General features: G+C 44.2%; 1 protein-coding gene across 10 annotated transcripts in view; it reads right to left on the bottom strand.

Moving 5' to 3' along the window:
* The window catches only part of CREB5 (cAMP responsive element binding protein 5), a 480,741-nt gene that overhangs the window by 214,992 nt on the left and 239,643 nt on the right, over positions 1–26,106 (bottom strand). For all 10 annotated transcript variants that reach the window (XM_042968884.1, XM_042968866.1, XM_042968875.1 and 7 more), the window contains one exon: positions 25,920–26,092. In XM_042968884.1, the coding sequence (XP_042824818.1) occupies positions 25,920–26,092 (173 nt within the window). The remainder of the gene's footprint in view (positions 1–25,919; positions 26,093–26,106) is intronic.

The following is a 26,106-nucleotide window of genomic DNA, read 5'->3' as shown; positions in this document are numbered from 1 at the left end:
TGATTTAGGAGGTCTTGGCCCAAACGCTGTGGTAGGCATGATGAAAGTGAGGCCAAGGATCATATTTCCCAAGGAACCCAGAACACCATACCAGAGGTGGGCGTATGATATCCGTCTGCTGAACTTGTGACGCCGGAGAACTTCAACTGGAGTAACATGAAAACTGGCCTGGCCCCTCCAATTTCAAAAGCATCAGTTCCTATCCCCTTTGCTTTGATGGTGTGCAAAATAGGTCTGAAATGTGATCTCTAAATTATTCCCAAGGTTGTCGCTGCCAAAAGAAAGAGCCATAAGCCAGACCTTTTTCCATGTTCAATCTTCATCACCAGCTTTGAAATTAAGACCACGTTGGTGGGAAGGGTTGAGAAGCAGAAAGAGGAGACCGCTTTTTGTTCAGACTTTGGCTAAAGTTAAAAGTGATTTATCATTTTTGCACAGCTGGGTGCTTGCTATATAAAGTGTGACACATAAACAGAACCCACCAAAGAAAGTAGGTACACCCTGGGACTTGAGGTAGAAGCGGTAAGAAATGTTGAATATTTAAAACTTTATTTTAAATTAGATCATTGATTGGTCATGCATCCATTTAGGCAGACAGACAGATGCTCTCCAACCCAATCCTTAAAGTTTGAGTGAGCTTACCATGGGATGGTGATACTCCCAAACTTCCAAAAAGTTTCCAAAAAATGTTCCCAGATCTTCCTAGCAGAGTCAGGCTCCCCTACTAGATGCTTTCATAACATGCATTTGTACTTTAGAGGGTTACAGTTTCAAGGTATTTGTATAAATATCCAGCTAATGCCCGTCACCCTCACTGGACCATGTATTCCTTGATCATGTCGATTTATTGTTCTCTCCATTATGTTCCACAGAGCCCCGCACATGGTCTAACGCATAATATGAAATAAATATACAAATCATTTATTTACATCTATAAAACCATATGAAACATATATGAAAATAGATATATTTAATATATATCTTTTCATAGAGAGCACAGACATTGGATAGGGGGGAATAGAGGGTAGGCGTGCTCCAGAGATATTTGAATGATGAGTTTAAGAAGCTGAAGGATGTTCAAGGACTGAAGTAGGGTGTAAGGAGACCTTTGGCAGCTCATGCCCCTGAACCATATGAAGTTCAGAGAATGTGGTACCTTTATGTAACCAGAGTGGCTTGTAGAGGCTGCTGAACAGAAATTTTAAATTCTAGCAGAGAAAACAGAATAAGAAGGAAGACTTCAAACTCTTTGTAAGTCAAGGATTTGGTTAGCCGGGCCTCATACGTATGAAGGATCTTGACAATGATTGGGTTGTCTGAAAGGAGATGCTGACATCGACTCTGATACTAAAAAAATTGTTATTAGACAGAAAATGGATTTTTATCCTTAATGTGAATCAGGGTTCTATTCTGCCTTGCTCTACTCACCAGGTACTCTTCAATAATTATCTTATTATCTTATTACTTATTGTCTACTGAGCTCCAGGTACACAATGTGCCCAATCTAGCTGGGTAAGTGACAAAAGTCACACAGGCATGCTACAGAAAGAGGGCAGAGTTGGCCTGGGGAAATCAGAAGAACCTGACAACTTTTCTAGAAAGTTCACTGTACCTAGACTAATAACCTGAGGAATGTTTTGGAGACTAGGCAGTCTATGTTTACCCAGGCCTTAAAGAGAGTTAAGTGGGCTGTAATCCTTGTAACCAGAGTTGTAGAGGGAGGTAACTAGATTTTCCCTTACCTTCAAGTCAAACAGGCATCATATTCATTGAGTGTCTGAATCCACTTCTCCCCTCTAATAACAGAACAGGGCTATGAAAATAGTTACCTAGTCTAAGATACTTTAATGAACCATTTGACCCTACCTATGAGGTTAAGAAAAAGAAACCAGTGATAAGCTTTACCTTTTTACTTATACTTTATAATTTTAAATATTGCTTGGGGTTTCAAGCAGGCAACACTGATACCAGTTTTATTGTATTAGGAGAAAGGTGACAGCTTTCTCATCCTCTGGGGAGGAGTGTTTGCGACAGTCAGGCAGATGAACTTGGCATTGCCTGCGGAAGAGATCGACAAACTGGTTTCCCACTGCTCCAGAAGGAACCCGCTTCTGGAGGGCTCAGGGGAGCCCCTTCACCCACCGGTGGTTACTCGGCTCCCTGCGGCTGGTGATAACTTCCCAGGAGTTTTCGAATAAAGTTTCTTCGTGGAGTTTCACTCTTTCACACTTGGCAGGCTTCTTGTTGCTAATGGATCTGAAATTGATGGGTCCTTCCTCCTTTATTTCTTTGGATCTCTGACAAAGTCAGCACATTCCGGGAAACGGGGCAGGTGGTTAGCTGTCACCTGTGGCACATCTCAGCAAGCTGCATTTGTCACACCCCGTGGCTCTCCCATCAATTCCAAGTGGAATTACATGGAAGTAAATCCCCTTGCACATTCACCATCACTTTTAGATTTTATTCACAGAAGTGTCTCCAGGCATGGGTCGACCATACTGAGCATTCTTCTGGAGGCATCTTCTGTGTGTGCACAAAATGCAATTCAACCAACGCAAACGGGGCAATGATTGGAGCATACTGGAGCTGTGCACGGTGGTTAAGTCTGAAAGCATCAGCATCAATGTCAAGCCTCTTTTGGTGAGAGGCGGAGAGCTTGGGTGGAGGCTTATGCCATTTGCTCTCATGATCAGCAACCGGATTGGTCTCTGAGATGTGGTAACTTGCTGAGATTCTGCGGTTGTGTTGCTGTTCTGCATAGCAGACTACTTGCGTTGGAATGCTGGCCCTGCCATTTATTAGCTATGTGACCTCGGAGAAGTAATTGACCTGTGCCTCAGTCTCCTCATCTATGCAGTAGGGATCCTAATTGTATCCCCATCGTAAGGATGAGAAAACTGAGGCACCTAGAGATTCAGTAACCAGGTTAGGTACGTGGAACTCAGTACACGGAGTACACCTAGAACACTGCCTGGTACACAGACCACACTATTGTTGCCTCTGCTTCTCATGCTTCGGTCACCCTTCACAAGCCCGTGGGAAGTTCAGGCGGTGGCACTCAAACGGGTTTGTGGCTCCACCTCCTTCAGTATGAGGCTAAGTGACCCATGCAGGATTGAACCCTTGACCTCTGTAGGTTTAGCCCCGTGCCCTTGCCCACCGAGCTAACTGTCTTAGGGCTACTAACGACCAAGCTAAAGGATGTCAACCCTCTTTGTTCCTTCACCCCAAATCCCTCCAAGATTTAAGTATACCTTCTAGGTCAATCTGTCTCAAACATTTGCGTAAGAAGTGAAAGAAGTCAAAGTGCCCGCTGCTTTACTCAGAAGTTGAAAGTGGGGGTACTGGTCTCTTCCCCCACTGGTCCTGCACTCTATTCCCCCCAAGTTCTTTGCAAGAAAAAAAATTATGTTGGCCACAGTTGCAATCAGTTTTAATTCATTCTTTATTGCTGCTCTGGTTTTGTGTTATTTGAGCTGGTTTAACTGTTAAAAGCGTTTCAAATGTTCACATGGTCTGCATTAGGTTACCGAATTAAAACAGGAACAGCCGACCAAATGTAGCTTTCTGAAATGCAAACCACATGAGTTTGATTTCTTTGTGGTATAACTTTAATTGGGTTCAGAGGTCCCCGAGACTTACCTGTCTATCTGCTCCGTGACGGCCTGATCTGATAAGGCTAACCTAAAGGGGCTGAGGGATCCTAACTGCTCCAACTCTAGTTTCAGAACCAGCGCTGCCCAACCCACCCCACCCCACCCTCCAACCCATTTGTGACCATCTGAACTTGAACTCAACTCAGTGGAAATCGCGGCACACTCTCTCAGGGCTTCTTTATTTGCTAACCTCACTAGTACCTGGCACACAACAGAGCACACAGATCTCATGCACAAAGTGCTGGGAAATTGCTAATATGGTATTAGTGACCTAAAAGAGTTGTCACTTTTCTCCCTCCCCTACACCCCACAACCAATTATGCCTACTATCTGCCCTCAATAGAAAGAGGGCTTTAGGCTCAGGTTGTCCCTCTTTGGGTCCCTTTTGATGGTACTTTGTGGCCAGTCTTCCTTGGATGCTGCCACCTTCTGGAATAGCTTCCACAGCCTCTAACTTTTCCCCTTATCGTTGCTGAAGGCAAGTGGAAGCAAGAAGTAACTCATTTAGTTCCTTGGGAGAGCAGACTTCCCCCATAAAGGTGACTAAGAAATAATCACATGACCTAAGCAAATCTACAAATGTTTTCTGAGTATTACAAGCAGGGTACCATACGAGCCACCATGAAAGGTGAGGCTTGGGAGGGAAGGAGAGAGAAAAATCAATCGAACATGTGGCTGATCTAAGATGGAAGGCAATGGAGAAGAGAAGCCAAGAAGTCTCCTGAGTTTTAGGCCTGGCCGTTTGAAGGGATGGTATTACACTTGAACAAAAGAGAAACCACCTTGTGACTTCAAGCCTCAAAGGAAACCCTGGGAACCATGTGATGGAAACACGATGTCCTTTGGTCATTCCTCTTCCCTGACTAAGGCATGACTCTGGGGACACAGGACAGAGACAGTGTGAGGAAAATCCAATGGTTATCCTGTCTGAGGTAAAAGTAGACATCTCAGGTGAGGTTAAACAGTGCTCATTTCCACTAAAACAGTGGGGGGAAAAATACATGGTTCAGTATTTCCTCAAAAGTTCACTGATCACACAAAAGATTGCCTTGGCCACCTGAAAAATGTTAAAGTCTTTCTAAATTAACTATGCAAGCATGTACACTTACCTCTAACCACTCACGGCGCTGGTGTTTGGATGGCAATAATGATAATAGTTAATGCCATTGAGTCTATACTATGTGCCAGATAATTTTCACCCATTATCTTACTGAATCATCACAACCTTAAGTGACAATATCATCCCCATTTTAAGAGATGAGAGAAGAGAGGCACTGAGTGATATAACTTGCCCAGGCTCAATGTGACTTGAGTTTGAATTTAGGTCCTATGATGTCAAAACTCGTGTCCCTCACCACCACATATACTTCCTTTCCTATTGGTGCAGCAACAGGGGACTTAAGACAAAGGAGGTGAACACAGAGACGGTAGAAGGAGCTGACGCAGTCTGTTTGCAAAGTGAGGCCTTTAACATGCAAGCCTCACACCCTGCCTTGCTCTCATGGCTCCTTCCTAACTAGAACAAATATGGTAAGGTAGAGGAAAAAGGTGAGGTGAATACACATCACCTAAATGTGCTAACTTCAGATATCACACGATATTTTCCATTTTGATGATTAGCTGTTGATAATGAGAAAAGCCAGGAAGGAAAGTGACATCCTACATTAAAAGTGGCCACAAACATACCTGGGATTTATACATTTACTCTTTGTCAACGTCAACAACAAAAAAGAGCCATAAACTTATCGTGAGCCTTTTAGTGATACCGATGCTGAAGGGGTTAGGGGCGAGGTTACGGGTGTCTTACCATTTACTTTGAAATACATCAAAAGGTAAGATGGATCGATGTATGAATGCAGGGACAGATAAATGTATAAATATATGAAAAAGCACATATAGTTAGGTGGAATAGTAGAATCTAGGAGGCAAACAATTCTTTAAGCTTCTTATATTTGAAAATTTTCATGATAGAACGTCAGGGGGCCAGGTGACCGTTGAGTGAGGCTCACATTTCTGGGCTGCTGGTTTCCTGGCACCACACTTGAGTTTCAGAAGCTGGGCAGGCTGGTAAGAAGACAGAAACTACATCCTTGGTAAGAAAGCCAGCAGGGGCCAATAATTATATGTCCCTTCCGGGAAAAAGAGAGGCTTGGAGAACAACTCCTTGACTACTTCTAGCCCGGATCCCCAATCTCGAGAAAGACTGTCATGCCAAGAGGGAACAAATACATAATGGAGGCAAAGAGTGGCCCAGGCAGACCTGGAAATGGGGGTGGGAGCTGTAAGCGGTCTTTTTCGGTTCTGCAACCTAGACTTGGAAGGTTTGTAGATCCTCAGGAAAAAAAAAAAACAAAAAAAACCAGGCCCTTAGTCAGTGTTTTCCCAATGAAAAACTGACTGAACGAATGATAAATATTTTGTTGAATGGTCGCAAAGAAGATACAAACACTTATGCACCTCCTTATCTCTCTTTTGATCTCCCACTCCTTAAACGTAGGGACTCTGCATATACACGATGCCTCTTTTCAACTCTTCTATATCCATATGTATAAAAGCACTTTTAAGCGTAGAGTCCTCCGTATTGTGTAAAGTGCTGGGTGTTGGAGGAGATATAGGAATGCATAAACCACCATTTTTGTTTTGAGGACTTAAAGCCTAGAGAAGCAGATGAACACCGAGTAGGTAGAATACCAGGTCGGAAAGAGTGAGCGCCATGAACAAGAGACCTCACATAGTTTTGCTAAGGTCTGACTTTTACAATACGAGTCCTGCATACTATATTCAAGCCATCAGAAAACACTACTGCTATCTACAGGAAATGGCCCCATCCTAGAGAAGGTGTGATCCAGGACATCAGAGGCCAAAACTCGAACTCTGAGCTGTAAATCAGAGCCATCTGGAGAGCCTAAGGTGGTTTCTCTATTTTGATCAGAAGTGTGGTATTTTCCTTTTGTGTCAAGAATTTGAGATTTCGCAGAGGGGTCAGGAGGCCTCCTCTAAATAGCCCTGGAGTTCTGATCTGCATTGAAGGGGCCTTGTAGCATCCTTGGGTGCACTAACTAACATAACCAGACACGTGTTGGTAAAACCAGGTGACGGGGAAACTGGTTGGGGAGCTGGATGGGGAAAAGACTAACTCAGTGCCTGTGAAGAAATTTTAGGAATTGAAAAGGAGGTAATGTTTTCCACCACAGGGTATCCAGTTGGAGACTGGTCTGAGCTGGCTCTTGTTTTATAACCTCTCGACACATGTGTGTAGTCAAGGCTGAATTTAAAACCTATACCGTGAACCTTCGGAAAATAAACCACATTAAACAAGCACAAATTGAAAATATTACACAAGAGATTTCACAGGAAATTGGTCCAAATTTAGCCTCGCTCTTTATGTATTTAAGCCTCTTATTCGTCACTTAGAACTTTATATCGGGATTTTAATATGAGTCTGCCCTCCCCTCCCACCCCCCCATCCACCTCCACAATGGCCTGCTTAGTTTTACAAAACTGATTTTTTTTTTGACTCCCAAAGAATCCTGCTACCATTGGCCTGCTCTTTCAGTGCTCATTAACACGTGGCCCAAAACGCTACACTGATGACACACACACTACCAACGGTCAAGTGAGGCTGAACATATACCTAAAAAACCCACTACAGGACCAAGGCAAGCTTTATTTCTCCCTTCCTAGTTTGTGACTCGTGCAAGAAGCACTCTGTGCCGACAGATTCAGACACTGACTTTCTTTAAAAGATGGCAGCAAACGGGGCACCTGGGTGGCTCAGTTGGTTAAGCGTCCGACTTTGGCTCAGGTCACGATCTCACAGTCCATGAGTTCGAGCCCCGCATCGGGCTCTGTGCTGACAGCTCAGAGCCTGGAGCCTGCTTCGGATTCTGTGTCTCCCTCTCTCTCTGCCCCTCCCCTGCTCATGCTCTGTCTCTCTCTGTCTCAAAAATAAATAAAAACATTAAAAAAAAAAAAGATGGCAGCAATCATGACAAATGTCATCAGCGGCAAACCACCCCGTTGTCTTTCAGTCTCGTCAAGCATTCTCTCGTGCTGCTTTCCTTTCTCCCAAACGTTTTCTTATTTTTAAATTTGTTGTATTTTCCGCAAGGTGCCTCAAATGACTTTTTTGGGTGGGGGGAGGGGGGTGGATAAAGCCAAATGTAGATAAATAACTGAGTTTCCAGAGCCCTATGAATTTAACGATCCTCCTTTTCCAATGACGTTTGAGGTGATCTTATGTCCTCAAGGCTGGTCACATGGCAAGAGGCTCACTGCCGGAAGCAATGGCTGGACCACTCTGTCCACTTCAGGTCTGGTCTTATACCATCGGGAATGCCCTGTGGGGTGCTTCTGCCAGGCACTCTAGATGGAAGCCCTTCTGCACCAGGCGGTTGCCAGGTGGGAAAAGCGATGCCAAACCAGAAGGCAGTTTTGTGGGATGGACAAGCATGCCCTGAGGCCACGCTGGGGTGTCCCATTCTTTCCCACTTGCTGCTCCCAGCCAGAACGTGACTATGACTGGAGCTGGCTTACAAGCCACTTTTTCGAAGCCTTCCAAAATTAAAACTTATTTTGTAATTAGACTGCATTTTTTTTTTTTTTAGTCATCTCAAATCTGAGATCCATGATGGCTCCAACTTCTCTTTATCATCCCAAAGGAAAACACTTGCCTGGGGAACAGGATTCGATTATCCTGACTGTGTTTCTTCACCCTTGTCGTTCTCTACCTCTTAGCAAACTGATGAAGCTACAAAAGGACAGAATAAGCCATGGGAAGGGTTCGGCGTAAGATCTCAGCCTGGGAGAAGCGGGGCCCTGTCAGAGGGCTAGCAGGGATGATTAGCCTGATGCTTTTACTGGGCTGAACTGCAAGAAGCTTCTTTGCGGCTATTATTATTTTATGAAAATTGTAAGAGCATCCTGGATCCCTCCCAGAGTCCTGAGCTGCTCTGGGGAACAATGCGTCCTCCTCTTCTCTGCCTGCCATACAGCCACCATGCTCACCTGTGGGGTTTTCATCAGGACTCGGAGAGAAACATGTGCTTGGAAAACACCCAGCCGGAGTTCTGACCAATAAGGATGAAGACCACAAAAGAGCGTGAGTTTCAGGAGGTGTCACTTCACATCAGTTCAGTGGTTGGGCCAGGGGAATGGTTTCGGTTTTCTGGTTTATTAAAAACACTGAAGAAATCAAGGTGGCATTGTGATTTGATGAGACCATTAGGAAAAGGAAAACCCTGAATCACTCTGGATCCAAAAGCACCAAGTTCCTAAGAGGTGAGAATTTGAACAAAAAGCTACTAAGGGCTGGGGGGTGGGGGGTGGTCGGGGGGGGTGGGGAGGCAGGAAGTATCTATTATACTGAGGGGTAAACAGACTTCCCTGATAGAAAATATGGAATTTTCCAACATTCAAAGTGTTAGTCTGGTCCCACTCTTACAGGTGTCGGCAGCCTGCAGACCCCTCCTCAATGGCAGCTTCACAAAGGTATATGTCTACTTGCCTTGAACACCCTCCCACTTGGACTCTTGCTCTGGGTGGTCATCTCATACCCCCTCATCATCCAACACAATTCTGGTGGTGAGCTTTATTGGATTTCTCGGAGCATTAGGTTTCTTGGAGCATATAAACTCCAGGATTTTTCCTTTAAATCACCCAGAGCCAGAGAAGGAGTCAGAAGGATGCTTCAAAAAGAATTAAGAAAAGCTAACAGATCAAAAGACCAGTGCTGCCACATAAGCTACTTCCTTTTTCAAAAACATGTATTAGGAGAACAGCAGCTCAAACCCTGATCAGTCATGAAAATGAGCACCAGCCTGCAGGCTGGGGCGGGGGGGCGGGGGGGCTGAAAGGAATCAGGCACCCCCTAAAGGAAATCTCTTGGTGATTAAGCTCAGTGTCTGAAGATACACACACGCACACGCATGCACACGCATGCACACACGCGCACACACACACACACACACACACACAAAACCCATCACCCTGGGCAGTCCTTCCTCAGACCAGTTGCTGGTACCTTTGCCCTCAATGTTCAGAGAATGTCCTCGGCTGCTAAAAAACTTCTAGCAGGCTGAGTCTAAAAGCCCCCAGACCCATGTGCAATGCTGATCTTCCATTCACTGCAGATTATGGGGTAGACAGGCTTAATCAACAAAAAGTGCATCCTTCAGAATCCAGTAAATACCACTGAGCAGAGTAAGCATGGTGAAAGAAAAATCCCACTCTCCCCCGTTCACCTCAAAGTGGATTTCTATGGCAGTGTAGGTTTGCAGCCCAGGTAAAACGCATCTTTGATAACATTTTTCATCAGCAGATATCAATGGTGGCTCTGTTTGATCTAGAGTCTGATCTTCATTCTCTGTCTGTACAAATGGAGAATTGGAGGTATCCCACCAAATGGGTCCCAACTCCAAGATACCAGTTCTCCAGAGTAGTTTCATTTTTATTCTCAGTTAGCATTTTTTCTCTTAATGTTTTTATCGGCACATCTGGTCCAGCTGAATGAAAGAATAGAGTGATAGACTTTTTTTTTTTTTTTTTTTTTTTTACCACAATTCTGTTGGCAAGGCAAACAGGTCCATAATTACATGAAGACATGTGTATCAGTTTCCTAGGGCTGTTGTCGCAAATTACCACAAACCGGGTGATTTTAAAACAACAGAAATTCATTCCCTCAGAGTTCTGGAGGTTAAAAGTCTGAAACTGAGGTGTCAGCAGGGTTGGTACCTTCTGGAGACTCTGAGGGAGAATGTGTTCCATGGCGCCCCTACCTGTTGCTGGCAAACCTTGTCTTTCCCTGGTTTGCCAATGCATCATCACTCCAATCTCTGCCTCGGTTGTCGCAGGACCTTCTCCCTGCGTCTTCACGTGACCTTCTCCTAAGGACACCAGTCATGGGGTTTAGGGCCTACTCTAATTCAGTGCGACCTCCTCTTAACTTGATTCTATCTGCAAAGATCCTGTTTCCATATAAGGTCACATTCAGAGGTACGGGGGTTAAGACTTCAACACATCTTTTGGGGGACACAATTTGACTTGCAACAACACACATATGGTAGTCAAAGGTAGAAATAATGGAGTCGTGCCTCTGAGATAGGACCTGCTGAGCCTGTGAAGGGGGAGGAAGTCAGGGACTGTCCTACTAGGGATGCCAAGAGGCTGAGTTCAGGTTGGACTGCGGGAAAGGTGAGGTTGTGAAGAGACAAAAAAAAAAAAACAATAGTGAAATCCCATGGGATGCCTGGGTGGCTCAGTCAGTCAGTCGTCCGGCTTTAGCTCAGGTCATGATCTCACGGTTCATGGGATCGAGCCCTGCCTCATGCTCTGTGCTGGCAGTGTGGAGCCTGCTTTGGATCCTCTGCCTCCCTCTCTCTCTGCCTGTCTCTCGCTCTCAAAATACATAAATAACATGATAGTGAAATCCTAGAGAGCCCAACCGCAATGGTGAAAGACAGTCTGCAGATGGAAGGTGGCAGGTGAGGCCCAGGCGTCTGGGGCCCTCAGTCCACAAACACGGCCTCTTTGGGTGGCCGGGGTCTCAGTGCCGCAGATCTTGTGATCCCAAGTGTTCATGTATCTCGCCGAAACAGTGAGTTGAAACAGCACAACTTCCTTTCTTGTTGCTCTACCTTTTCCTGAGAGATTAAAATGTACAAATTCCCACGAAGTCTTTATGTTTTCCGTTTAACCAGTTTCTTCCTTCCCAACCAGCTGCTAAAAGTTCTTTCATGTTTTCCTTTTCCCCATCACTTTGGAAACCACAGCTTGTTTCCCCAATCCCATGTACTTTCCACAATGGTGATGGCATCACTACTTCTCCAGGAAACCGGTCTTCATCATGGTGCCTATATAAGCATGCCCCCAAATTCACTTTTTCTCTCGTGGTACCTAGAGAGAAAAGACTCTCCTCATTCGGTAGTTTTCAAACCTTTTTCTCTTTGTAGAAGCCTTTATTCAAAGAAATGATTAGGTAGAAACTCAACTGGGTGAAAAAATGTGGAGCTTCTCTGGGCAAAGGGGTACCTGGGAGATGGGGTGCCTGTCCACCTGGCCAATCTCCACCTCCATAATCTTTGGCAGCCCCCGAGCAGGCTCTATAGAGCCCAGTTTAGTGGATTCTGGCTGCCTACGTTCTAACGATTCATCTTTGTGACAAGCACGTAGACATCACATTATAATGTACTGGGGTCTATCTGGTCATCTTTCATAGTAGGCAGTCAGGTTTTTTAAAGGAAAAATCTGTGTGCAGTTTAACTGTTACCCTGGTGTCGTCATATGCCAGACTGTGACATCACCGCTTCTCCCTTGGTGTCTGCCATCTAATGTGGCTGTAGTTTCTGACAGGGCATAGTTCTATTTGGAAGCTCCCCCAAAACTCACCACACAACCCGTTCCAGAACAATTACCAAAACTTGCAAGCTCTTTTCATTGCTTGACTGTAGAAAAGAAACTAAAATTAAGTCAGTTAATGGAGAGACAGAGCTCAACAGAAGAAACACCAGGCACATCACTATAAAAACCAGTATCACGAGACTTTGAAGAACTCCCAGCCTTCCAGAGAAATCCATCACTAAAACACGAGGGATCAAATGCAGATTTCTATAGAAACACCCTTAAAAGAAGCACTTCCTATGGTAAGACTTGGTACAACAGGATCTTTGAATGAGAATGTAACAATGGGACTTCTATTAAGGACTGATAGAAACAATACACTGCACACAGCTTTGTAAAGACGTAGTTCCTTGTGACGGTTACCACTGAAAAGGAACAAATTAGGGTTCCATCTTTATTAAACTCCATGCTGATGCAGGCCATTTCCCTGGCCTTTCCCTCCCCTAAATCCCTAAAACAAATCACAGATGAAAAGACAGCGATTCTATACCTGCAAGCAACCTTAGCTGAAGACAAGCTTTACTACCACAGGGAAAGCGCTAGATTTCTTTTCCTTTAAAGTACCATTTTGCCATCTTTTATAAAAACACAGACAGGAATGCTCCTTTGGAATATTTTCCCTCTAAACAGTTTTCCTACATATAATGTCCAGGATCACAAATCCCTGGAAATCACTACAGTGAAACTTTCACTCGCTTCTTATTCACACCAGCGGCGTTCACCCAAGGAACCCATTTAATGACGTATAGTAATAGAAGAAGTCACTATTCAGTGGGTGGCGGGTGGGGGGTGGGGAGCAGTTCCCGTCACTCACCCCACTGGAGCACAACGTCTGGGAGAAGGTGTGTACACAGTTGCTTCCATTCCTGACCTGCTAAGGGGGGTGTCTCCCACCACAGACATGGTGTCTCCCCCACGCCTAGCGAGGTCCCCCTGGTCTTCCCTGACACTGTCTAGCAATCTTGGTTGGCTTTGGGACGGAGGACAGACTGGGTATCTATAGACGCAAAGCTGACATTCACTCAGTTGTGTGGGCTCTGATGTGTCAAATGGAAGCTGTTGGGGATTTTCTTCTTCTTCTGATTCAGCAGTTTTTAGGAGGCTCTTGAGGGGTCTGATTCAGCAGCTTTGGCTACAAACACCCATGGCGAGAGGAAGAGGTTAAGGGGAAGAAGGGACAGACACCCCACACTTGAGGGCGTGTGCTGTTCCCTTTAAGTGCCCGCAGGCCTATGACTGGTACAGACATTGGCAAGAAGCCAGGAACGTCTTATGGGAAAAATAACGTCTGGAAGAACATCTTGTCGTGCTCTTCTTACTTTCATGACTTGGTGAGCCTTTTGCCAGGCACAGATTCTGTTGGGAGCAATCCACTCGTTGAAAATACCTGGCCCCACTCTACCTGAGATCCCTAAGGAAGGTGTGTGGGCTGCCCATGGCACAGGTATTTCAGGATGAGAAGCGAAGGAAACAATACAGAATCTGGAATCTGGAGAGTTTCCAGGAGTGAAAACAAATCAGGAAAAAAAAAAAAACAAAAACAACCAAAGTCAAGGTTGTAAATATTCTGCCTCCTAAGTAAGCATGCTGCTTTTCCGTTGGGTGTTCCTCCTGTCCTTGTACGTTTTCCTCTCATACCATTTCAAACCCAGCCTCTAACTGAAGACTCAACTTATTATTTATTTTTCTATTTTTAATTCAAGGAACACAGCTTCATGAAGAGAACTCTCATCTCCAGACTTGAGAAACATCAGGAATTCAGCATTTAATAAAGAAGAAGAAGAAGAAGAAGAAGAAGAAGAAGAAGAAGAAGAAGAAGAAGAAAAGAAAAGAAAAGAAAAGAAAAGAAAAGAAAAGAAAAGAAAAGAAAAGAAAAGAAAAGAAAAGAAAAGAAAAGAAAAGAAAAAGCTTTCTGAGTGTGGGCACTCATTCATGCTGGTTTTGTATCTGATGAACTTTTCATTCAATTTGAAGCTCAATGTGTACGAAACCCAATGAAGTGAACCAAGAGAAGGACGTCGTCCAAACATGTTGAAGCACTTGTGGGTGATTGCTCGGTTCTTTGTGCTCTACAGCTCCTGTGAAAAGCCTCTGTCTCAGGCAGGCTCCAAACTGCCAACTCAATGAAGCAAATAATAATTATTCCTAATGGCAATAATAATTATGGAACGCGGTGGACCCAATATAACGTTGGTTGTATGTGGCTTCGGTGGGGCAGCCAAAGTTTCACACACTCTTTTTATAAAAATCTCTCTGTCCCTCTGTCTCTGTCGCTCTCTCTCTCTCTCTCTCCTCTCTCTCTCTCTCTTTCTCTCTTTCCATCTCTCTCTCTCTCCCTGTCTCCCTCTCCCTTCCACCCTCCCTCCCTCTCTCTGTCTTTTTCTTTCCCACACACAAACACAGACACACACACATTTGCCAAAAGAGATCTGGACAAACTCACTCCTCTAGTTTCCTGCAAAGTGCTTGACTACGGAGTTAAATTAAATAAATAGCAGCTATCCACACAATGAGGGTGGATTGGGACATGTCTAGTAATTGACACCGCACACAGACGTGCGTGCGCGCGCACACACACACACACACACACAACCTCATTTTCTTTTTAGTTAAAAGTTTTAAACTCTCTCCAAATCCAGACTTTTAGCCAGAGCCATGGCCAAATGACAGACATAAATAATTTGATGTATTCCTCCTTTCTTTCCAGGGGAAATGGGAAGAAAGGAGGGAGGAAGCGAGGGACAGAGAAACGCGAGAGAGTCAGGATTCCAGATGAGTGCCCTCCCACCCCCACTCTACTGTGTATTATAAATTAGAATCTCCGGGTAAATCAAAGCCTTCTTTGGTGAAGCCCCAAGCCCATGATTAGCATCACCGCCAATTTTCTCTGAAATATTTGCCCTCCTCCTCACAGGAAGGGAATCACCACCTGAGCTGAGCCTCCCTCCCCTGCTCTAAGATTTGGCTGTCACCACCCTCCAGGGATGTTAGCATTAGCACCTAAGTATATCATCCCACATGCCAATGATGTCAAGGTGTCAGAGAAATAAAAAGTGGCTTCTCCTGAAAACATAATCCATCAACCAAATGGTCATTTTCTAGATAATGAGGAAATTGTTTCAATTTTCTGAAAATTAGGTAAAGGGGCTCATGTGAATCTACGTGAGTTTTTTCTTGTTTAATCTTATTATGCTTGTCAGTCACTGTGGCTATTCTTCAACTTAACTTAAACTTTGTTTTAAGTTTTATTTATCTAAGTAACCTCTATACCCAACGTGGAGCTCGAACTCATGGCCCGAGATCAAATGTTGCATGCATTACCAACTGAGCCAGCCAGGCGCCCCTGTGGCTATTCTTTAAAAGTGGTTCCAAGGTGCTGGTATAGTTTATTGTCATGTAAGAGGGAGAGTATAAGGGATATTCAGGGCATCATGAATAACCATGCTATTTAGAATATACAGAATATATCAAGAATTCTTCAAGGGCTTTGAATAAGGTAACATATATGTCAAATGGCCTAAACTATTTTCCAGTAGAGCAAAATATTATGAAATGTATACACACACACACACACACACACACACACACACACAATTTCCATTTGGATCTAACTGGCTTTAAAATTCCCTGGTCTCCTATAACAGTGTACACAGTTTACTTGGGATTATTTTTTTAAGACTTTATTTTTAAGGGGTGCCTGGGTGGCTCAGCCGGTTAAGCATCTGACTTCAGCTCAGGTCATGATCTTGTGGTTTGTGAGTTCGAGCCCATGTCAGGCTCTCTGCTGACAGCTCAGAGCCTAGACCCTGCTTCAAATTCTGTCTCCCTCTCTCTCGCTGCCCCTCTCCCTCTCCCTCTCTCTTTCTCAAAAATAAATAAACATTTAAAAAAAGATTTTATTTTAAGTAATCTCTACACCCCACATGGGACACAAACTCACAACTCTGAGATCAAGAGTCACATGCCCCACCGACTGAGCCAGCCAGGTGCCCCTATTTTCAAATTCCTTCTCCCAATGTTTTAGAGAGGCTATCGTTTGGAATATGCATCTATAAAGTTGCATTTTTGCTTAGTTTTGTCATTAAAAATATACTCTGACTCAGCATAGGATTATGGAAAGAGGTGAAAATAATAGATTAGAGGTCAGCTGTGAAGTGCTGTGCATTTGGTTTGTGAATTACCATATCTGAACCAATATACGATGGGCCTGTGGTTATTGGGGAAGTCATTTCTGGCATTTCAAAGATGTTTGGGGCCATCTGTTCTCTGCAAAGTTCTGCAATCCTGCAAAAGCAACCCAAGCACATGCCGACATGTCTCTACCCCACACTCACAAGGGTCCTATCATTTTACAGACTCTACCAGACTATTCACCAGCCAAAATGCACTTTGCCAAAGGGGGTGAAACTATAAAACTCCAAATTCTTTTAAACATGTCTGGTACCATTAAGAATGTTTATTACTCTACAGGAATTTTACGTTGATATTTACCAAAAGCACAGCATACAAGGCAAATAGATGACTAGATTGCCTACTAAATTTGAACGTATTGATTTTATGGAATTTCTTCTTCCACGATCCATATCAGCCAAGCAGTGTTGCAGTAGAGTGTTAGTTGTGGTAAAGAAACAAACTTGTTCCTAAGAGCTACAAGAGGGCACTTATTAGGTAAGCTAGTTTCATTATTTCTTTTCATAAAATGGAAAAATAGAGCCCAGCGAGATCAAGGGGGTCTGTGTAAAGAACTTGGGAGTAGTACAGTCAAAACCACCAGCTATGGCTTTCAGTCCCCAACAATGGGTTTACGTTGTGCTTCACTGAAACTGAATTCCATCTGGATGTAACTGAAACTTAATATCAAGGATCCCCTTTATATCCAAGATCCAAGACCAAACTGGATGTTTATTAAAATGCGTAATTCTCATCCCACCAAAAGTAAATGCCCATACAATTTGTATAATCTTTGACCAAATCCTCATCAGAAAAGTTATAAAAAGTGATGGTACAGAAAATCCATATGATCTAATAAGGATTGAAATAGTATTATTGAAAAACACATATGAGAGAACCTATTGAATCATTTATCTTTTGAATCCCAAGATGTCCAATTACATACATACACGATATATGCAATGGGTACCATGAACTATCTGCAAATTCCTAGAACAGCCGTCTCTTAACTCAGAAAATACCTGTCAATCAGTTCAGATGGCGGAGTTATTCACACTTTATGAGACATACAGTACTTAAGAATATGAAAGCTACAAATGACCAGAAATGCCCACTGAGACACTGCCATGTTATTTGCTCAGTCTTCAAAAGAGCAAAGTGCCCTCCCAGTTACAAAGGACCAGATCTGCTTTATCAGGTTCATTTCTCCTAAGATGCTTGCCTTGCAGAGCACTGCACACACTGATCACTTCCCCGTGTTAATACCCCTTTTGGCGTTCACCAAGGAATGATTACACTTAGTCCTGGGACTCTCTTTAAACCACACATCAGGAGCTGCCATGAGGCAGCTAGGCATCCATGTTTCCGGTCCTGAAAACAGGAAATACTGAGCCAATCCCCATGTAGAAACTATGACAAGTACAGAAAGGTAGTTCATTATTGCATTTTGTATTATGGGAAACATATATCCTAACCCCCAATGTCTAGTTACTTGGCACCTTATCCAAGGTCTACTTTTCTAGGAAGACACTCAATATTGACGTAAACTAAAGCCCTATGTTTCAAATCTTCCACGAAGTAAACCCCAAAATGACAATAATGCCAGAAAAGAAGACAGTGGACAGCATTTTCCAAAAGAGCTGCTTCTGGCAAGATCATTGTCCAGGTTTCTTGCATCGGACTTGCTTTATATCTTTCACTAGTATGCTGTTGCTTTTATGTTTTTCTTGTGAGATCTCCAACAATGAGATACTTTTAGCAAAGTGACAATAAAAGAACAATTTATTGATAAGATTAGTGCAAAGGAGGAAACTACACATAGCCATGCATGTAGTACTGTGCCTTCAAAGAACATACCATGTCAGGTCGTTTTCAAAATTAAACTTGTTATGAAAATCACTACATTTTTTTTTTTTTTTTTGGTGAATAGGACTTTGAGGATTTTCTAGTGATACCTCCCCGTTTTACAGGCAATGAAACCAAAACTTGGCGAGTCAAGTTCATTCAGACCCACAGAACAGTGCAGTGTAGGCGGCCTTGCTTCCGGTTCTGGCTCTTGCCATTATTAGTATGACTTGGGGCAAGTCACATGTAAATGGGTATGCTCATTTACATGTAAATGTAAAATGGGTATGCTCATTCCCATGGAACAGACTTAGAAATTTGTAGTTATTCACCTAGGAGTTGACTCTGGAAATCAGATCTCTCTGGCTTTCATATGTTGGGACCCCTCTGTTTGACAGCACCAGCCTCCTCTTTCCAAGCACTCCCAAGCCCTAATCTGTTCTTGTCCACTGTAGTACTTGAACACATCTGTAAACACATCATCTAGAGCTCTCACCAAATTCAACTCTCAGAAGAAAACAAGCCAAGAGGGAAAATAAATTTGAGACAGAAAAAGCACCGTCTGAGAATTCTGATACTAGGACTGACTTGAAATCAGTTGGTTAACCTTTTCATATAGAGATGAAGGAACTGAGGCCCAGGGAAGTTGAGCACTTGGCCAGAGTTGAAAACCTTTTAAATGGCAGAGCTCGGACTATCCTAAACCTATCACCTCTGAACTCATGGCCAATACTTTTACAAGGCTCTCCTCTGACCCAACATAGTTTAGCTCTGAGCAAACTCTTTCGGGTTCTCCAGGCATATCTCTTCAATATGTTGCAGAAAAGAGCAATTGTCTAGATTTACGACGGACACGGAGTGAATGATTCTGGGCTATTTGCTCTAGAAGCAGACCCTCATCTGTGCCTATCTGTTTCTAAAAATGGGGTCGGGGGCAGATTTACACAGAGTAACCTATATGGAAGCTACTGAAACTTTGTGAGCAGGGCTTCTGTTCATAAGGTCCAGAAATGAAATCCTCCTCGGAGAGGAGGTCACAGGCAAATTCACTTATCCACAGCAGAGATCAGAGTAAATCTGGAAGCACACAGTTCATCTGGGCAAAGGCTGGGGGGTCTTCCTTGAGACCAAGAAGCCCAGGGCAGAGCAACCAAATGGCTGAAGAAAGAGCAGTCACTCTCTGCAGTGACTTTGGTTTTCTTACAAAAGGGGAAATTTGGCCAGAGCTCCCAGGTACAGACCAACTCTGCTTCCCCATGTGCAAAACAGTCTCCGATCTCCTATATATTTCCCCTGCAGAACTGGAGCGGCTGCTAGCCACTCAATGTGTCTACCTCTGCCCTTGACCATCCTGCACAGCACAGAGGCTCTTCACACTGGATTCTCCCAAACGGCCAGACAAGCTCATGTGTCTTCCACAGCACTGGGATTGCTATGCATCGGAGTATAGGGAAAGCATGTGCTTTGGAGTCCAACAGACCTCCATTCAAACTCTGCTCATCTCACTGGCTGAACGATGTTGGACAAGTTACTTCTCTTCTTTGAGCAATGAAACTGGAGTAAATAATGCCTGCCTCCCTGGGCTCTTGGACAATTATAGGAAACAACACGCAATGCTAGATCAGGGCCTGACATATAGTAGATGTTGGATAAATGTCAACTTCCTTCTTTGTCTTCATTACCAATGGAGGGCTTGTCTAACAAAAAGCTTGACCCATTGTGGGGTGACCTCCAAGTTTCTCTCCCAACTAGCTGTTTATGGACTAAATGTTTGTGTACTCCCCACATTCATATGTTGAATCCCTCACTCCCCATGGGATAGTATTAGGAGGTAGGGACTTGGGAAACAATCGTGTTTAGATGAGGTCATAAGGGTGGGATGGGATTAGCGTCCTCCTAAGAAGAAGAAATACCAGCATTTACCGACGTTCCCCACCCTTACCCCACCAAGCACAAAGAAGAGGCCAGGTGAGCGCACAACAAAATGGCAGTTGTCTCTAAGACAGGAAAAGGGTCGTCACCGAGAACCAAATCTTCTGACCAACGTCCTTGACCTTGTACTTTCAAGTCTCCAGAACTGTGAGAAATGAAGTTCTGCTATTTAAGCCACTGGGTCTGGGGTATTTTCTTATATCACTGTAAAGGGATGAAGATACCAGCCTTGCTGTGTTCCAGGTGAGGAGCTGGTGGAGCAAGGCACACAAAGCTCGCCTGAGGAATCCAAGGCAAGAGCCGGATTCAGAGACAAGAGCAGGGTTATTTTTCCGCGTCTTGGAATATGCAGCCATGTGCTCTGGTGTTCTGGCTCTGCCCCCTTCATCTGGCCACAATACCATGTGGTATTACAACTTCTGAATGTTAAGAAACCTTATATTTCCTCAAGTATCAGTACTTAATTTTTCGTTCCACACATAAAACTCTGTGAGTGGAAAGGCTGCTGGCCCCCTTGTCAGAGGTAATTTCTCAAGGCTCTGCATGGGATTTAACGGGAGCCATATGGTTAAGTCCGTCAACCCTCCCAGAAAGCATCCCCCTGAAGGGCCCTCGTAAATGTTCTCAGGGCTGTGAAAGATCCAGCAACTTTCTAACAATAAAGCAATGTTCACAGCCACGATACTCAGCAAAACACAAAGCAGGAAGTAATGGCTTCTATTCTGAATTACTCAAAGGGGTCTTCAAGCTGTCCTGGCAAAGGGCCGTGGGCCAGTGACACCCTGGGACCTGCTGGTCTGCTGCCTCCAGCAGGAAGAAGGCTGGCCTGGATGTCACTAGCATCAGCCTGGGGTGGGCAGTGACGGTCTTACTCATGTTCAGTTTGGCTTGTGAAGTTAAAGAAAACTCTGGATAGTGGTTTTACACACCTATGCATTTACAGAGCAAGCACACTCCCAAATTGTCAGCTGCTTTATTTATCTTAAGTCCTCTTGAAATGTTGCTTTTCTGTGGCAGCGCCATTAGCCGACCTCTCTCCCTTAATTTCTGAGCAACAGTGACAAAAAAATCCTCAAATCAATTACCATTCCCATCTCAATGAACACCTCAAACAGCAACACCAACTTATACAACGGAGCCGCATGACTCTGGTAGAAAAGGTAGCATGCTTTTAACACCAACACACTCTGAGGCAGAACAAGCTTTATTACTATGACTACCGGTCACGTCAAGGACCAAGTATTAGCCACACCTAATACTCTGTATAATACACAGTGTCAGAGATTGCAAACAGAAAAGAAGTGCAGAAAGGGCAAAAGGAGGTACAATTTATGGCGCGTACTGGCTTCTCTTTATTTTTACATAAAACAAGGTTTGCTTCTACGGCATCTTATATCAATTTCTGGCTAAGTACCAGGCCTATACTGTCCAACCACAACCCCATGCAAATAGGGTTTAGGACCAAATTGCTAACATAGTTACACATCACATGGACATTGATGTGCCAGGATTCAAAGTAGTACAAAACGAAGGAGGAATATCATACACTAATGGCTTCAAATATGCATGCGGTTGACCATATTTTCACGGTTCCTGACATCTTAACCAGAATGTTCCCCAACGAGCCAGATATCTTTTGTTCAAGATACGAGCTTTCGTAGGAACATTTGTGTATCTTGACGTTAGGCACAGAACACTTCTATGTCGTAAACTATGACCATCAAGTACTTTTCACCGATCGTCTGACAAGCTCACGTGTTTGCCCGAATCCCTACAGAGGATTCAATTTGTAGAACATTTTGAATGAAAACGGAATACAGGAAGAAAACGGGTGGAGTAGAGTGGCAGTGTCTCTCATGACCTATCGGAATCCTGTACCGAGGTCCATTGGTAGAGAATGCCACATTCCATTCCATCTTTACTACTCTCCTGAAGAATCACCGGGCATGAATTCCCTGCTCACGCTTACACCATAAAGAGAACTAGACTCCTTCAGGAAACCTGGGATCTATTAAGATTATAGCCACCTCCTCAACTGCTTACCGGCTCCTACAAAAGTATCTCATGCAAAGAGAGACAGAGAGAGACAAAGACAGAGTAAGAGACAGAGAAAGGGAATTTACATGACCACTACATGCTCATCTACCATTTTTCCCAGGTTCTGCTGACTTAATCCTGAATTAATGAGCCTGTTACATGATATCTAATAAAAATGACTGCAGCAGAGATACTGCTTGGAATCTGCCACATATTTGCTCCAAGGCTGAATCGATTTCATCTATATTTAACACATGCTTGTTTTCTGTCTCACTTGTCTCCCCCACAGCCCATGGCTCAACTCTTTTTTTTTTTTTCCCCCCATCTGGAAAACTTATCTCCTAAAATGCTACCATCAATCAGCCAAAGACACTCTTCCTGAGAGAGCGTCTGCCAGTCTGACTAAGCACAAGTAGTCACTAGTTTGGGGATGCCTCCCACACTCTCTAGCACCGTGTGTTTTTCTAGCTTGCCTAACCGCACGAGTACAATTTGGGATATTTATACTTACCTCCAGTTTCTACTGGGATAACAGCGTTACTTTGACAGAACTGGGCATAGGGCATGGTGGGGGGGTGATATGGGATGGCACAGAAGTTGCCTGTGTTGCTTATCCACCTACTTATAAATTTATTTCTTTGGATTTTTGCATTTCCACCCACTTTGGTCTAGATTGGCTCAGTGCCTGCTCAAAAAGTATGAAAATCCGATGGTTACAAAGATGCATACACCTTTGCCCCTCAAAATCTTCCCTGGACTACCGTGCTGTTCCCATTTCCAACTCCTTCATTGTCAATATCACTCCTAATATATTCGAGCCTTTATGCTTAAATACAGCATGAAAGAAGGTGCAGAAAAGAAAGCAAAAGTAAGGTTGGCAGCAGAAGCCAAGCACCGGGAGAAGGGAAGGAAAAAGAGGGGGCAGGAGACAGGCGGCCCCCTCCCTCTCCCACAAAGTTCCAGTCGTGAACACACCCACTGGCCGCAGCAAAAAAGCACTGTGCGTGGGCACAGGTGGGTCCCAGCCTCCCTGCCTGGATGCAGCTTAGGCGCTGAGCCTGAATGAAGACTTTCATTGCTGTTTGCTGTTTTTGTTGGCCAGTAGCCATGGCAAACATTTGCAGGTGGCTTGGCCAGATTTTGACACTTAAATATTTGAGGTTGTGATAAAAATCAGAATATTACTACAATATGGTTCTGTGCAGTCTCAAGAAAAAAAAAAAAAAACTATCTGCAATTTCAAATGCTCATTTAAAGACACAGTCTCCAGAGGGAACTCATGTTTTAAAATAAGTACTCATTTCCTCTTTGCTGCGAGAAATAAAAGAGTCAACCATCCCCAAATGTTACCACCTAGAGTTTCATTCTGAATCCACTGGTGAGATGGGTTGGGTTGTTCCTTGCTGAGCCCCCACGGCCATCCGGGCAAGGTTTTAGATGGGTCACATGGAGAAAATGGAAATGACAGGATGTGTGGGTTGGAATCAACATGGTAAGCACGACAGGGAAGGATCTGAAGAAAAGGAACAGCCTCCCTCAAGCCTGGCAATGAGACAGAGTCCTAAAAGTGACAATTATCTCCTAGAACGCACCAGGAGAGACATGCAGGAGTAAATGAGAAGATGGAGTGGGCTGGGAGGTCGCATGTACCAGAGAAACACTCCCACCCACCCAGGCACAGTGACACAGCCTAGAAATGTCACCCAACTGCACAGCCCTGGGCCAGCCGGGTAAATTATTGACAGAGTCAACACGCATCTTAGAATTTAGTGCTAACCCTTAAAAGATTGTTTCACAAAAACCAGCATTGTACTAACAATGGCCAAATGCTAAGGGCCTCCAAGAGGGTAGCTGGGGTGGGGGCGAGGGGGGAGGCAGAACTCCAGGGGGGAAGGAATGTTATAAAACTGCTAGTAAACTCCAACACATTTTATGTTTTTTCCCCTTGAAAGAAAAATAAAATAATTATGATTAGCTGGCCTAACTGTGAATTGTCTGCCCAAAGCCAAACCACTAGAGTGAAGGAGTGCCTTGAGATTTAGCTGCTGTCTTTAAAGAACCCACTCCACCCTCGTAGTATATTATAGGTTCTTGCTTTAGATGGTGGCAATATTTGCTCCCACGGTCATTTGAAAAGAAAAGAAATATTTAACAGGGCTACTAGCTAATTTAGCATTGGCTTCTTCCAGCAAAGTCAAGCATTCAAATGGCCAGATTAATATTCTTTTTTTAAATGGGAGACCAAAGGTACCCATGGCAAGCTCACGAAACCATCACTGCCCACAGCTCTCATTTGTTAAGATGGGTCTTCACAAATCACAACCCATCTGATAGGTTGAGAAATGTGGGAGACAAGGCACCCCTTCTAAAGCATTCTAAGGAGGAATAAGCTGATGTTGTTCCCCATGCTCACTCTTGATCTGAAATTCCTACAAACATGAAAAACAAAGGGAAAAGCGCCTGGCTGGCTCAGTCCGTGGAGCATGTGACTCTGGATCTGGGGGTTTTAAGTTGGAGCCCACATTGGGTGTAGAGACTACTTAAAAATAAAGTCTTTGAGAGACTGGTAAAAACTGAGAATAAACTAAGGGTTGATGGGGGGTTGGGAGGGAGGGGAAAGTGGGTGATGGGCATTGAGGAGGGCACCTGTCGGGATGAGCACTGGGTGTTGTATGGAAACCAACTTGACAATAAATTTCATATTAAAAAAACAATTTAAAAAATAAAATCTTTTAAAAAACAAAGGGGGCAAGACACATTGGCACATTGCAGGTCTGCTTTGGGTTGTTGTTGTTGTTGTTGTTGTTTTAAATCACCATATCCAATATTCAGCCAAATATTCACACTGAATTCTGATGCACATACCAAATACAGCAAGCTCCCTATCCTATTTTAAACAGAGGATTGTGGGAACATACAGCAAGCAGTTCTCAGCTTTCAACAATATAAATTTATCAGAGCTCTTTGGCTTAAGTTACTACTTTTTCTTCCTAGGAACTTGACTACTCTTAAATTTTCTATTTCCTCTTCACTCTACTCCTGCGAGGGTGGAAAGAAGACACATAGCCATCATCCTGAAGATAAGGAAGCAGGCCAGAGATTCTGTTATTTCTGAGAAGCTCGCGGGTACTGCCCAGGCTGCTGGTCCTCAGACCACACTCCAAGTAGGCAGGGGATAGCACTGTCATATGAAACTCAGAAGTGAAAACTCTTTCCAACCCATAAACAGAGTGTCTGGGATTCTGACGAAACCGACCTTTCTACCAATTTTTCTCAATACCGCAGTACTGTCTTTTTTACATAAGCCAGGGGGAAAGGGCTTGCTGTTTTTGCTTTTTCTACTCCAGGAACGAGCCTGGGCCAACACAGAGGAAGGGGAGAACTAATAGAGAGGTATTAACAAGGAAAAGAAGCAAAGAAGAATAATCAGAGGGAAGCAAGACTGGAAATACATGGAAGACACAGGGGCTGGGCTCAGCAGATCCTAGGAAAAAAGGGACACACTCTGTGGGAGAGGAAGGTGGGCTGGTGAAACCTCCCTCTACCTTCCTCAAGCATTTGTCCTAAAAGTATGCTCTGCTCTCCGTCACACCCAAGGGGTTTTCTCCCGTCATCTTGAAGTTCACAGCTCTTGTCTGAAGAAACGATGCCACCGAATGCCTTGCTTTGCCCCGCAAAGTCCAGGATCAAAAGTTTCCACCAAATGGGGACTCCCCACCCTTCTCCCATTAAAAGCATCACTCTAAGGGCCAGGTGGTACCACACCAGCCAGGAACACCAACTTCTGTCTCACCCAATCTGAGCACCAGAAACAAGGAGAAAGTCCAGAACATTCTCTGAGCTCCAGCCAGGACCCAGAGACAACTGAGGAAGTCTCCTTACCCGATCTGGCGGTTGGTGGAAGGTGCCTGTGTGATGACAGAGCTGGACTGGGGCGACGGCATGGCTTGCTGAATCACAACGCTGGTGTCATGGTTGGGCATCCGGGTGCTGCCAAGCTGGTGAGCTCCGGGCCCCGCCATGGCCCCACCAACTGTGTTATGCATCGAGATATTCTGCCCAGAGAAGA

This window comes from Panthera tigris, chromosome A2 (assembly GCF_018350195.1).
Source record: "Panthera tigris isolate Pti1 chromosome A2, P.tigris_Pti1_mat1.1, whole genome shotgun sequence".
NCBI classification, from domain to species: domain Eukaryota; kingdom Metazoa; phylum Chordata; class Mammalia; order Carnivora; family Felidae; genus Panthera; species Panthera tigris.
The sequence above is the reverse complement of the archived record's forward strand: the minus strand, read 5'-3'. Positions and strand labels throughout refer to the sequence as shown.